The sequence below is a fragment of the Embiotoca jacksoni genome, unplaced genomic scaffold (assembly GCF_022577435.1).
Source record: "Embiotoca jacksoni isolate LCO1_2020_lvr unplaced genomic scaffold, fEmbJac1.0.p SCAF_20, whole genome shotgun sequence".
NCBI lineage: Eukaryota > Metazoa > Chordata > Actinopteri > Embiotocidae > Embiotoca > Embiotoca jacksoni.
In genome coordinates this window covers 412,501-426,569 of record NW_027185341.1, presented here as the reverse complement: position 1 = coordinate 426,569, position 14,069 = coordinate 412,501, and the positions used below count along the sequence as shown (strand labels likewise).

Below are 14,069 nucleotides of genomic sequence, written 5' to 3'. Positions count from 1 at the left end.
CAGATGGAGTCATTGCTAATGGGCTCCTGCTGTACTTGCCACCGGCTTCTTTGCACTCAAGCAACAAATACCCCAGAGACAATGAGAGGAAAAACAGGGATAAGCTGTTAAAAAAAAATAATAATAAAAAAAAAAAAAAAAAAAAGAAAGAGGAAACTTCATACAGCAGCAACAGCCACGAGGAGAAGAGGAGGACACACGTTTGTGGCCAGTGAGGAAGACAGGTATTGTCACAAATAATTTACCAAAACTATAGGCTTCTGCAGCAGGAAAGGGTTAAAGACAGGGAGAGGGGGGGGAGGATAGAGGGGGGAGACAGAGTGAGAGAGAGAGAGAGAGAGAGAGGGAAAGAGGGGGAGAGAGAGAGAGAGAGAGAGTGAGAGAGTGGGGTGGGAGGACAGTCAGAGAGGCAGAGAGAGAAGGAGAACCAAATGCTTATCTCCTCACCTCCGATGTATGCAGCTGTTATTGATGTATCTTCCTTTTCTGTCTAGTGATCCATTGCTTGCTCTCCCAATACACACATCACACAGAAGCAGCCACAGCCACTTCGCCAGAAGGGAGAGAGGGAGGGGAGGGGAGGGAGGGGAGAGGAGGGGAGGAGGAGGAGAGGAGGGAAAAAAAAAAAAAATGCAGGCAGCTCACATTTCAAACTTGCAAAGGGGGGTGGTGCCTAATGTGCTAGACAGCCTGTATCTTGGCCGCCGTCCAGAGCAACGAGTAAAAGAAGCCTCAATCAATTCATTTAAAGCAGCGTTTTTTTTGTTGTGAGGGAGATGCACTTGCTAGTGTTGCCGAAAAGTGGCAATGGAAACGGTTCAGGTGGCTACGTGAAGCAGTGATTTCAGCCCCCCCCCCCTGCTCCAAACCTCGTCTTTGCATACAGTCGACTTAATCCATCAAACTAGTCATTGTAATTAAGGGGCATGGAGGAGGAGGAGGAGGAGAAGGAGGAGGAGGAGGCTGGGTGTTGTGGCTTCCTGATGCGCAGAGGGTTGGTATCATAGAGGGAGGGGCCAATTAGACCACGTTTGTCTTTCAGCACACATGAGCCCGAGTAAGCTTTTAGATAAATAATTACACACCTATAAAAGATGTAAACCGTAGGTAGACATGCCACCTGAGGCAGCCTCGAGCTGCGATTGTCATCTGCAAATGAAAAAAAAAAAAATAAATACCGGCGGCGAGTCGATTCAGGTGTCACATTAGTGCAACTGATCTGTGGCTAAAATACAATAATAAGCATTTAATTAGTGACATAAGGTACAATGTAAATCAATCCTAATAAGGCAAATAACCGGCTTGGTTGCAGAGTAAATTACAGAGCCATATGGGGAAGCTGAAGATGCAACCGATCACCTCCTGCTGCCATAGACATAATAACTGCAAGAACTACAAAGGAGGAAGGACAGACAAGCTCAACAGCTCTTATCTCTGGTCTCTCCTGCCTGTATTTGCTCTCCTGGTATTTACTATCAGCTAAGTGCACGGCGGGTGACTTACAGCTCTGTACCCCTACTGCAAGTTAACACATCAATCATGGTTGGCTAGAAGACTTCACATACTGTGATCATAAAATTAAATTAAAAAAAAACCCACATAGTTTCTCCAAAATTAATTCAGTGTAGATTTAAAGTTACTGTGACACATAGTAGGTCTTTAACTTTGTAAACTCTGACATGCAAAGAGGCCCAGCTTTGAGAATACACGCAAATTTGGCAGCCAAGTTTTTTTTTTCAAATTCATGTAACTGTATTTGATATTTCATCGCAGACGCAAAAGTTTCCAAATGTCCTGCACTGAACTTTGGTATAAATGTGTGTAAAATGAAACCCAATACAACAGAATATTTACAGCCGTAAACCTCCTGGGTTTGAATAAAGAAACTTGTAGCTTCAATAACACGTCTGAAATAGTTGATAAATTGTAGAAAATATATAAGTAAAAAGAGGTTTATATAAATTCAAAGAATTTTAACGGAAATTCTAAGGAGAAATTTCAGAATAGAGTTTAAGTTTGGTAACATGAAGCATGAAAGAATCATGGATCACACAGAGCTCTACACTCCATACGAGTTTATTAATAGCAGACACCACATGAGGAACCGTATCACCCTCCAAAATTAAGCGTCCAATTCTCTCTTAAATCTTCATTTGAATTTGATTAACCGATACTTTTTTATTTCTTAAAACAGTCTTAAGATTAATCCAACTGTTGTTGAAAGGCAAGCAAGGTCAGCAGCACTGTTTTTTTAGCCCTCTGTGTTATTGTCTATTTAAGAAAAGCCACAGCGAAACTATTGGTTGGAGCAAACCAAGTGACAAAACAGGCAAAAAAAACCAAAAACATCTTGGTGTGGAAAGCTCTGGAGAGGAGAAATTACAGCCCTGTAGGCCCTGTGCGAGCGTATCCAACGTCAGTATTGTGTTCAGAACCGGAGACGTTTCCACGGCGCTCTGACAACACATCTGACCTCCGCGTATTGAGCACCACTTCACTGGAAGACGCGTTGAAAGCTGCTGCATCATCAGCAAAAACACCACTTCAGTATGAGGTCTTAAAGTTTTACCACACACTCAAACATGATCATCTTAACCCGGAGAGTATTAATTTCTTTGAAAATAATTTCTGCCATTGGAATTTTAACATCTTTTACACTACGAGATACGATTCATCTGAGAACAAAAGGAAACTGTTCCAATAGCATTTGATACATGCTTCGACATCTTCACTTCAGACATTTAGGTTTTTAGTTCTAAACTCTTGAACTTATGAGCTACATAAAAAAAAAAAAACGTGCTTTATGTTGTAATTCTACTCTGGTTAAATCTGTCTATTACCAACTCACACCTGTGGCATGCCATTGTGAGTTTTTTTTTTTTTTTTTTCTGATTCAAGAGTTGTTGCTTTTCTGAATCAAACGCTGCAGCCCTCTTGAGAAAAACGTGTCATTTTGGGCTGTTGATAGCTTTTCTAAATAGATTGTTCAAGCTTTACAGTATTAAGCAGGTGGCTACACTGTTGAGTCTTTATCTGCAACAGCAAACAAACACAACACCCCCTCCTACACTGGCTCCTGCTCCTTCATGCTTGAACTGGTTAGAAAACTGAGAAACCAGCTTTAGATGTCCCACCTTAACAAAAACGCCCACAGACAAATCAACTCAACAAGATGAAACAAAAGAACAAAAAAAACATTTGCCTGGATATTTTTAGCACGTTGACACCGTTAACGACAACCCACAATGTGTGCTGATCATACTGGAAAACAGCCCTGCATGTGTAAAACGAGTGTAGCGACAACCTGACAAGAGCGAGAGTCGAAGCCCAACTAATTATCTGCTGAATGGCTGCTTCGCCAGTCGTTTGTTACATGAGAGAATGAACAGCTTGAGGAGCTGAAAAACCTTCAGCTGGTCCTCCTCTCTTCTGAGTTGGTGCCTCCTTTCACTCTTTAGAGCCGAGGAATTCCAAGAGCTTGGTGAAGCGCAAGCGATTGGGAATGTGCCACTCTGACCCTCTTGCAGGCAAAAATCGTGATTAAGCGTTTTGTCGACGCTCTCGAAACCAGAATGAACCACCGCCGTCGTGCGGGAGGGGTGTACCACTAATGAAATAGGCCTAACAGGGCTTGTAATGTACCCTGTGACGGCGAGAGGGAGAGGGGAGGCCCTGATGAGTTTATCCACAGCGAGCGAGTGATCTCCCTGCTTTGAAGTAGCCACAGCTCCACGTGCATATAGCCGTGCCCTGCGGTAAGACAGTCCAAGTAATCACAGATTAATAGAGCAGGCTAATCCCATTCACAAAGAGGTCACTACGAGCAGACAGATGCCCATCCCCCCAGCTCTGCTTCAGCATTGTGGTCCACTTGCAAAAAAGGCAAAAGGACGACAACCGGCCAACCCCCCTGAGTACATCTATTAACGAGATCAGTGGTACAACGCACTGAATCACCTTGCGTGCTGAGTTTTACACCTCCAGTCTGCAGGACAGACATTAAATAAACAACAAACAACGACATACAACTTCTAAACTGCTCACTTTGCTAGAATTCCTCTCCATCTGCAAACTGATCAAATCAATACGAGGGGATGGTTAAATTTTGCTGAGGTGTAACAATACATCTTTAAAATCAAGTTCTATTTCTTTTGAGTTTTGCCGTCCCAAGCTTTTTCCTCACAAAAAAAAAAATGAACAAACTAATGCTTTAAATTGTTGGAGGCATTTCATGATTAATCAATTTGTCAAAGCTACAACCTATTTCAGCGGTAAGCTGACTGTGAACATTGATTTCCTCCTGCTGAAATCAGCTCTGCCCTCCCCTCAGCTAAACTTTCGAGCATGTTCAGGGGAGGAATTTAGATGACATAACAGAAATGTAATAGCTCGACCACGCCGTGTGTCAGAGCCAAGACAAGTTAGGGCTGGTTAAAAAGAGACGCCAAATCTGATTTACTTATTAGTGCTCATCCACTGACCTGATGTCTTCTGCGGCAGACAGCCCAGCTTGCAACCTTATAAAGAAAAAAAAATCTTGCCTGTTCTCCACTTTGAACAGATTTTTCAGAGCAGATTACAAAATGCATGATGTGACCGAGCAGGCCAGCAGTTATGAGATGTGGCTTGAAAATGTTCCCTGGACACTTTTTCTGTTTTCCGGGTTTGGCCTACACAGACCCCTCTGTTAGCAGAGATAAGAAACAAACATGAGGTGGGGAACAGTTTTCTCTCCAGAACAATGAAAAATGTGTTATGCAATAAATGGTAGGCCATCATTTTTATGGCAAAGCAGAGAATTTTAAAAATGAATTGCAGCTCTGAGCAGAAATTTAACTGGATTCCATTCAGGAAACTGGCAGGTTTGGATAAAAGATTTTTTTTATTTTCTAAAAACAACACAGAACAATGTATTCACTTAAACACAGAGTTTGCCTCTTCCCACATCCTCTCTACACAGATACAATCTTTTCAGTTTAGTTCTCGGGCCTCCAAAAGTCTCCTCAGCACACATTGACTCGTCTGTCTTTGGTGTTGGATGGCTGACCTGCTGCCGCCATCCTGGCCCCATCATGTGACTCGCTCTCTTCCTCCGTCGCTGGGCAACGGCCCCGCTGGATGCCCGGGAGCGGGTCCTTCCCCTGGGGCCCCGTGGGAGTGTCCTTTAAGAGCTATCTCTCCCTCGGCGGCCAGAGAGGGCTTTCTCTTCACTTTAACAGCCTCCTCGACTCACTGGGGCCTCCGCTCTAAAGCTTCTCGGAGCTTTGCAGGAGAATGCCTCTGCAGTGGTTTCCATTGACTCTCTCCCTGTCTCTCTACAGGCCTCTCCTCTAGAAATATTCATGCATTTACAGGTACATAATTGTGCATGAAATGTACTTTGGGATGCTGCCTAGACTAGGGTACTTGCAGATTTCCAAATGACTACTGTTGCAGGAAATTATTCAGACAGAGAATCAATTGGCAATCTTATCTAAGCCCATAAAGAAGGCCCTGAGATTTGATTTAGCATTAAGTAGAATTAGAACATTTGGCGGTGTAAGTTAATTGCAGACAGAGAATGATTCCCCACCCATGGCTGACATAAGTGACACTGCATGATTTGATGCCTCATATAACCACGTATAAAACCACGAATGCTATAAATCAAAAAAGGGTGAACACAAGTGAAAATTCAAACAATATGTGCCTCTGACTTTCATGTCCTAGTCGACTTAAGAAGGCTCGGCGAAGTGGCCAAACACACAGAAGCAATTGCACAACCCGGCTTTCCTCTTAACCCAAGACAGGTGGAAACCACAAATCACAAACTGTAAAAGAGCACAACATATTTCTGTTATCTTCCAAGCTGCTGACAGCCTATACGTCTTCATTCTGGTCGTGCTTCAGCATGCGTTTTTCGCCCGCTTGATAACAGCATTTAGCAGCCTACATCTGTCCCAATAATCCATCACCGTACCAAGATGATGGAGTCGTGTGAAAACAGGAACTCATCATCACTGATACAGTAGTTTTTGTCTGTGACAAATGGAATATTCTGCTTTACACACTTTATCTAAAAACCCAAGATAAGGAAACAAATGGAGCTGTAGTTCTACATAATGTGAACAAGTTTGGTGGTGAGATGTGGCATGAAGAAGAGTGAGGTTACTCGGATAAATAAAAACTTGATAAATAATCAAGCTGTAATGTCAGACATGAATTAAAACGCGCCAGTGAGCGTTCAGTATCCTTTGAATTCAGTTAAGTGGACGTTTGTTAGAGTATCTTCAGTTTAGCAACGATGGGTGGGTGTCGGGAAAAGCTGCCAAGAATGCAGATATAAACTTTGAGCCCGAACAGGCCAGCATGGCCAGATGGCCCGAGACGGCGGTTGAGAAAAACTCTGGTCTTACCTGCTGATTTTGGAGTGAACTTGTCCCTGTTGGCAGCGCACACGGCCAGGAGCCGGTAGCCCAAGTCCAAGTCGAAGCCCTGCTGTGCTGCTACGCGGCTGACCACCTGAACACAACGACAGCAGGCAGCACTGAGTCAGAACAATGTCAGATAGGCTTTTATTATATGGTCTGGAGTTTATTTTGGCCTTGCAGTTTATGGGTCTAAACATACAATAGAGAGGAGAGTTCACTTTCTGTTACTGCAAAAAAACAGTGATGTCTAGTCATATGTCAAATGGACAAAATCCCTCGAGTCTTTAAAGATAAAACATTTGGAAGTTTGTACCTTTATTTTCATAAATCCAGGGGAAAACGAGGTCACAAAAATGCCATGATCAGCTAAATAACAGTGGTGATGAACCCCGGGAAGTGGTCGCCTCCTGCAAGGCTACACAATCCTTTAAATATGCTATTTTTTTCAAACAGAAAATTATTAGATTTTTAATGTACCGTCTGCATCACCATTTGCTTTGACACAAGGTACACACAGTGACAGACCATCATGGGAAACACATGCCTCTTTTTACTCACTCCAGGGCCAAAGTTGATGTGAAAATCGTAAACATATTTTTTTTTATGATGCTAAAAAAAATGCTTTGAAAAGTTCTGGATCTGTATCAAAACTTTGTCCGTTTTTCTTTTCTCATGGATGAAATGTCCAGCAACGTTATTAAGATCTGGGATCGAATTTTTGACATTCTGCCAAACGAACAAACAGACAAATAACGTCCAAAGATGACTTATCAAAAGTATTGAATACAGACCTGTGCTGGTAAGTTAGCATTCTGTTACACCAGTTTCCAAGATTGCACAAGACTCAACTTTGGCAGCATCAAAGATCCAGCTCAACTAAGAGGATAAACTCACTACAAGTTTATCAGTTCCATATGAGTTAGAGGACAGCGAGATGAGGAGAAAATGTGGCCTCCAGTGCAGGGATGCCCACTGAGAGGAAACATTAAGGGAAACATCAACATGCCACGGGAGGCGATGTAAATCACCCTTATGTACAACACACTGCTTTGATTTACCATCGCCATTATCAGCTCAAAGTGAGCCGCTCAAATCATTTAGACCTTTAGGACATACGAGGGCCCGCGCCGACCAACGGGCCCCGTCAGAGACGGATTCTTCTCCCTGCCTGACTGTTCATAGCTGCGATCCTGCTGTCACACTTCAAGTTTCGAGACAAGCCCCGAGGTAGCACAGCTGAACACTGCAGCCTGCACCGTGTCATTATCTTCTGTAAGTATAGTGTCGACGTGACACCAAAACAGAGTATGTATATCTGGCCTTTATTTATAGGAATTCCCCATTAAGAAGAGGAAATATGGGTATAGGCTGCCTAATTAGAATCTAAACATGTGAGGGACATTTGGCTGAACGGTAATTTTAGTGGAAGATGGTACAAAAAGTGGTTCTAATTTCAGGACTTTAAATTGTACGGTAAGTGGAGTTGTGGCAGATTGTCCGCCATGAGGCAAACATGTGCCGTACATTCTTATGTATTAAGACAAATCCAATCATGTCACTGTGCGCTGCAAAGCTTCACAGCCCAGCAGGAAGTTATAACTCAACAGTGCATTTTTCTGTAGTTTCAGGTTTAAAAACAACAACTGTGTGAGTATATAAAAAAAATAGCCACTAGAGTAATAAAATCAAGCTACTATGAAACACTGTCTGATGTTACAACTAATGACAAGGCTACTGCTATGCTAACAAGCTCACAATGATAAGGCTAATATGCTGATGCACAGCCGTCTTATTTTAGTGTGTTAGCCTATCAGCGTTTAATCATCAAATTTAAGTAAAAGGTTCTTGAGACTAAATTAATTGTCTTTTAATTAAGTTCAGTTTAGGAATTAATAACATGAAAAAGGAAGATAATTATTCTTTACACCCGACGGGTTCACCCGGAGGTTGTAACACACAAGGAGGTTCATACACAATCTTTCTTGACTAATTTGAAGATTGGGCTGATTTATGAATTATCTAACAAATATTTAAGATATTAGTGTGAAAACCATGCAATCTATTTCAATCAGACTTGTTTTTTTGTTTTTTTCATTATCAGCTCTATTGAAAAGGCTTGAACATCATATAAGAAAATAAAATCAAGATTAGTGCCCTTGAAACAAGTTAAACACTTTAATGCAACATTGTGCTTGAATATCATTCATGTTGAAATCTTGAATTTTTTTTATTTACTCGTAAGAAAATTATTACTAATTGATTTGCCCTTTATTAACTGTGATTACTACATTTTTAAAAGGGCAATTCAGACTCTGGATGAAACACTTGGCATAATTAAACACAGAGTCTTATCAGCTCCTATGTTGAGATAAATCAGAGGAAAAATTACTTTGTTTTAAGTTCACATTTTTGGTTTTTAATGCTTAATTGCTTTATCAAGTCTTCTGTGTTACTATTCTGAAAATTAGATATTTGTAATTTCCTAATTTTAAGTCTCTTGATGACACAATATTACACTGTTTTCAGAAGATGATTTTTTTTTTTTTTAGCAGTGTAGCCACATGTCTGACATCATCAAATGCCAACATGGAGGTACAAAACATGCAGGCGACGGGATGAAGTGTTTACCTTTACAGTCTGAGACCGGGTAATTTCTCAATCACATCAGATTCTCTGTGCTCCCTTGCAGTGTGGTTCACACTCAGGTCTGTACAACCCATAAACTAAAATGAAAAGCCTTGAGATTTTCACTGCAGGAAACAAATTGAATTGGCGAAATGGAGGAAAAGGCACCTGGTGCTGCACATTAAAGCAGTAACACAAACAATCAGTTGAATGGAGGGATGTGTCACAGTAGTTTCACTGTGGTGCTCAAGCACAAATCTCACGGGCTTCCTCACCTGCTGCAGCCGTGCTCGCTCCGAGGGGATACAAATTGCACCTAACAGGAGCTATATGTGTCTCTTATCTACGGCTGGAGGCAGTGTGTTAAAGCACAGTATGGCTCAAGGTGACAGGTGAGTGATACATCTGCAGTTCATCCATTGTTCTTCTGACTGTCTGCTCCATCTCTTGGCCCAAAACTTGTAAAGGATAGACAGTAATGCCTTCATTTACCGATTTTCCTGTCTGCACTCACAGACTATTACAGAGGCTGTTTTTGTTGTTTCTTTAAAGAAATACATTGCTGAAAATCTATTAAAGTCAAATAATACAACCTGTAAATTTAGAAAGTACCTGGCCTGAGCAGTTTGTACTTTGCTCCTTGTGGTGGATGGCAGCTGCAGGTTGTTACAGTTACCACTGGATTCCAATGGTGGCCAGGAGCCGTAGCAAACAACAACAACAACAAACAAACAAACAAGCAAGCAAACAAACAAACAAACAAACAAACAAAAGCACCAGCCAACACAGAGATTTCTAAGCTCCCTCCCCATGTGCCTGTTGGCCAAAATATGGCTAAGTCTAACATAATAACCGTTTGCTGTTAGCACGACCAGTTGTTTATGTTTCTTCAGACATGTAAACGAGCATAATTCAGTGCTAAGAGGAAACTGAAATATCTGGCCACCTGTTTTTTACTTGTCCCTTGTCACAGCATTATAGACAGCTCTGCCCTCTGCATTTGATTACCTTTAGTCAAAATATGCAAATCTCTTGTTGCAATTTGCAAATGTGGACAACATCTTTTATTTGTTTACTCTATGTCTCTCAAAACAGTCTCTTTATTTCAGATGTCATGGTGTACTAATTATTCAATCAATTAAAAGCCCCCTAGGTATTTAAATTTGGGAATTAAGGTGTTTGAAAATGTATCTTCTTATGAGCACTGATTGCTTTCTGGTTTGAGGACATTATTGCAATCATCCTTTTCATGTTTCATTGTGTTTATTTCATGCGCACTGCACTAGCTGTAACTGAAGCCACTGAGAGGCGGTTAAATCGGAGTAGTTTCTACTGGGTGAAATGCTCTTTTAAAAAAATTTTTTTTATTGTTTTGTGACCTCAGTGAAGATCAGGCAGCTAAACATTAGTTCTCTCGCATCCCTGAGGGAGTTATGGAAAGAGCCAACGCAGCATTTGTTTTAGCAGCACTTTCCTCGTCCTTGAACCTTTGAGCGTGAGACTGTGAAGTGGAGGGAGCTAATGACTGACGACTTACCGTTAGACATCCCATCAGGCTTTGCTCGAAGGGGCGCTGGAAGGCTCGGGGGTCGCCACACCAGTCCAGCAGCTCTGTCGCTGCTGTTTGGAAATTTGCTGGGTTTTGTAAGTGCTGGGGAGGGGGGAAGAGGGAAAGATCGGGAAAATGTTGAGTTCAGTGATGCAGAAACGGTTCCAGGACACAGAGCAGAGATTAAATCTATATTTACTTACCCATTCATTCTTTTATTTGGAGATAATGGATCAATATTGTAAGACAAGCAAGAAAAAAAAAATTGTCATTACTTGTACAATGTGTTCATATATACACAATTTAAAAAATAATTATTATTAAATCACAATTTAGATTAATAAACAAAACAATAACAAAAAAATGACAGGGTAAGATACATAACTTGTTTAGATTTAAATCCTGGTCAACAAATGAAAGTTATGACATGCTGATTTAGTCATTATTGGTAGGAAAAAAATAATTTTAAAATAATCAATTTAATTAAATACTCATTTCTAATCTCTCTTTGCACCTCCTTTGAAAACCAGTTCTGACTTTCTAACTTGTAATTATATTCACTCAGAGTGGCTTCAAAGAAAACAGCATTTTTATGACCAAATTTCCTAAAAATGTTGCTTTTCACATATTGGTTTCATTATGATGTAGATTTTAAAGTATTAACATTCTGGCCTGCAGATGTTTGTCCCTGTTAGACTCTCCCCAGGTTTCTGTAGCACCTTCTTTCCACAGAGTGCAATAAATCTCCCTGGATGGTTGCATGAATAGATGAGGAAGCCCTTATTTCACTAGCCGGCCCTGGGCTGTGCTGTGACTTTATCTGACAACAGGCTCCTTGACCTACAGGCACCCCTTTATGGCATTCATTCCCCTACTGGAGCCTGCAGCCCACTCACTAACCCTGCTGTCTATCTTGCTGTATAGCAGCAAAGGGAAACTCAAAAATGGACTCTTGGTCTCCACATCAGACTCACTGCTGGTCATTTCTTCTAAAAAAAAAAAAAAAAAAAAAAAAAAGCTTGCAAACCTCAATACAAATCACTTTATACATAGAAGAGCAGACGCACCACCTCCACTCTGCAGTAATCTGTTGCCTTTGGAGAGATTATGCACACAAGCCTTTGTAGTGCACTTGTACAAAACAGGAACAAATGGACTCCCACTCCATGGCATCAAAGGTAAATAGAGTGGTTTGTCAGCTTAAAGTGAATGGCTGCCTTCTTAATACGTCTGTGTGCTTTGATTTCACTGTTGGAGAGAGAAGAAGAGGAAGTGACAGCGGTACAGTCACTGCCTCGCCGTGCTTTTTTCTCGCTTGCTCTTTAGGGGGCAGCAGAGGTCAGGATTTGGTAAGGCTGCTTTCATATCAATTTACAAAGCTGGCGTTTGACAAGGGGTGGATGAAACCAGCCTTGTTTATTTTATACTCTGTCCGAGACTGTTCCCGACTCGTCCGATATGTCTTTGTTTGGGGAGACTACAGAGAGACGTGGCGGGGTTCTGGGCTATGTAAATTGCACTGGTGGATGAAGTCTCCTGGAGAGACACACATCCACAGATGCTAAATTTAGATGAGACTGGAAGCTAGACAACACACACAATCAGCGCACTAAGGATGGAAAGAGGGGGGAGGGAAAGGGGAGGGAGGTAGAATATGTAAGGGAGGGGGGAAAAAAACAAAAAAACGCAGCACCACCACTTGGGCTTGAAGTGATTACTGTTCTTTGCACTCAGAACAATTGGTCCCACCAGTGTGGCTGTCACACGGAGAGCTTGGCACTGCCACGCCACAGATGTTCCCCTTTCTCTGGCCAAAACCCACCAATCAAACCTAAACTAGTGGCCAAGAGACCCCTCACACTCCCTTGTCCTCGTCCCCCGGGTGAGAACGATCCTCCAACATTTACACTCCAGTTAAAGCCCGGCCCAGTTCAAGGGGAAACGAAGACGGACAGGACTTGCAGTGTCCTGAGAATACAGCTTTCCTCAGATACAATCATGCACTGTAGTCACGTCTGGAAACAACTTGATCTGCACATCTGCAGCCAAACTGAAAGTGACAGCGCACGCGATCAGGGAAAGACTCACTGTCTCCATTCAAAATCACAGCTTTTAGTTTGCTGCTGTTGTTGTTTTTCTACATTCGTTGACGCCCCGCAGCACCAAAAACATATTAATGGAGACAATTAACCCTGGAAAGAACACAGTGGCAGACAAAAACAGCTGCACCGTGTAGCAGCAGTGCAGAGGGGTTGTACTGCAGTTTGTCTTGAAATATTGACACTTAAAGAGTCTGAGGAAGTGCTCCTGCGGCGAGAGGACAGTTCATAGTTTCCGCCGAACCCCGGTATGTATCACTGAGAGGGGAGTCTGACAGCAAACTGGCTTCCCCACAGTGAGAGAAAAATACTGTCTCTGAAATAGATACCAGCAGTATCGGGCAACACATCTTCCCCAAAGTGTTCACCACGGTGCAATTCTGAGACGCGAAAGAAAAACAAACTGTCGCTGAGAAACTATGAGTCGGGGTGAAATCAGATAACTGTTTTTATATATCACTTTTTAAGCATCCTTGTCTCTTTGGAGGTTAAACAAGTGAACATATTTGTTTTGGTGTATCACTTTTTAAAATTTACAGATTATGTTCCCTTGAGCTATTTAGTACCACCTCCACACAGGATAAATGCCATCTCAAGTTCCCAGAGTCTAATGTATCATCTTCTTCTGACTAATAATTAAAAAAAAAAAAAAAAAAAAAAAAAAGGAGAGAGAGAAAAGAGAGAAAAGAAGCAAATCCTCACATATTCGAAGCTTTCTTGACATTTTCTGACATTTCTGCTGAATTTATGACTAAAACAATTATTCCGGTATCAAAGTTGTTGCTGAGTGGACTAATTAATTACTCCACTAATTGTTTCAGCATTTAATAGAATCATTTATTTTATAAGCTGACACCAAAATAAACATTAAATCATGTATGAATGACTTTTGTCAATGACCCCTATCTATTGACCCACTTTTTTAACACTAATGACCGAGTCACATTTTAAAAGTCAGATTTAGTGTGTTAAATAACCATGTTCATCAGGTGTTTGGCCAGGTTATTATTTAAAAATCACACGATTGCAATTTTACAACAAGAGAGTCATTTAAATGAATTTAAAAATGTACCACAGTAATGATTTTCTGATTTAACTTTCAACCCGTGATTCAATCAGGTTGACAGATTCCAATTTCCGCCACTTTATCATCGCGCTCAGCAGTAATTTATCATTTGAGCAACAAAATCAATTTGTTCCCCTGTCCGCTGCACTGGCTGGGAGTATTCAGAGAGACATGTCACATCTCCCACAAAACAACAACACAATGGAGGAGGCTTCATTTATATTCCTGCTCCACGACCGCGCTGCCTCCAAATTTTACCATGTGCACACTTTCAATTAAAGCAAACAGCTGGATTGGTTTACAATATTTCCTTAATTATT

The 14,069-nt window shown here is 41.4% G+C and overlaps 1 protein-coding gene across 3 annotated transcripts in view; it reads right to left on the bottom strand.

Moving 5' to 3' along the window:
- LOC138201879 (zinc finger MIZ domain-containing protein 1-like) overlaps positions 1–14,069 on the bottom strand; it is a 109,913-nt gene that overhangs the window by 24,122 nt on the left and 71,722 nt on the right. For 2 of the 3 annotated variants that reach the window (XM_069155403.1, XM_069155405.1), the window contains exons 4-5: positions 10,573–10,686; positions 6,396–6,501 (exon numbers count right to left, since the gene is read on the bottom strand). In XM_069155403.1, the coding sequence (XP_069011504.1) occupies positions 6,396–6,501; positions 10,573–10,686 (220 nt within the window). Of the gene's footprint in view, positions 1–447; positions 552–6,395; positions 6,502–10,572; positions 10,687–14,069 lie in introns of those variants that run through there. The other variant, XM_069155406.1, reaches the window with a different exon arrangement.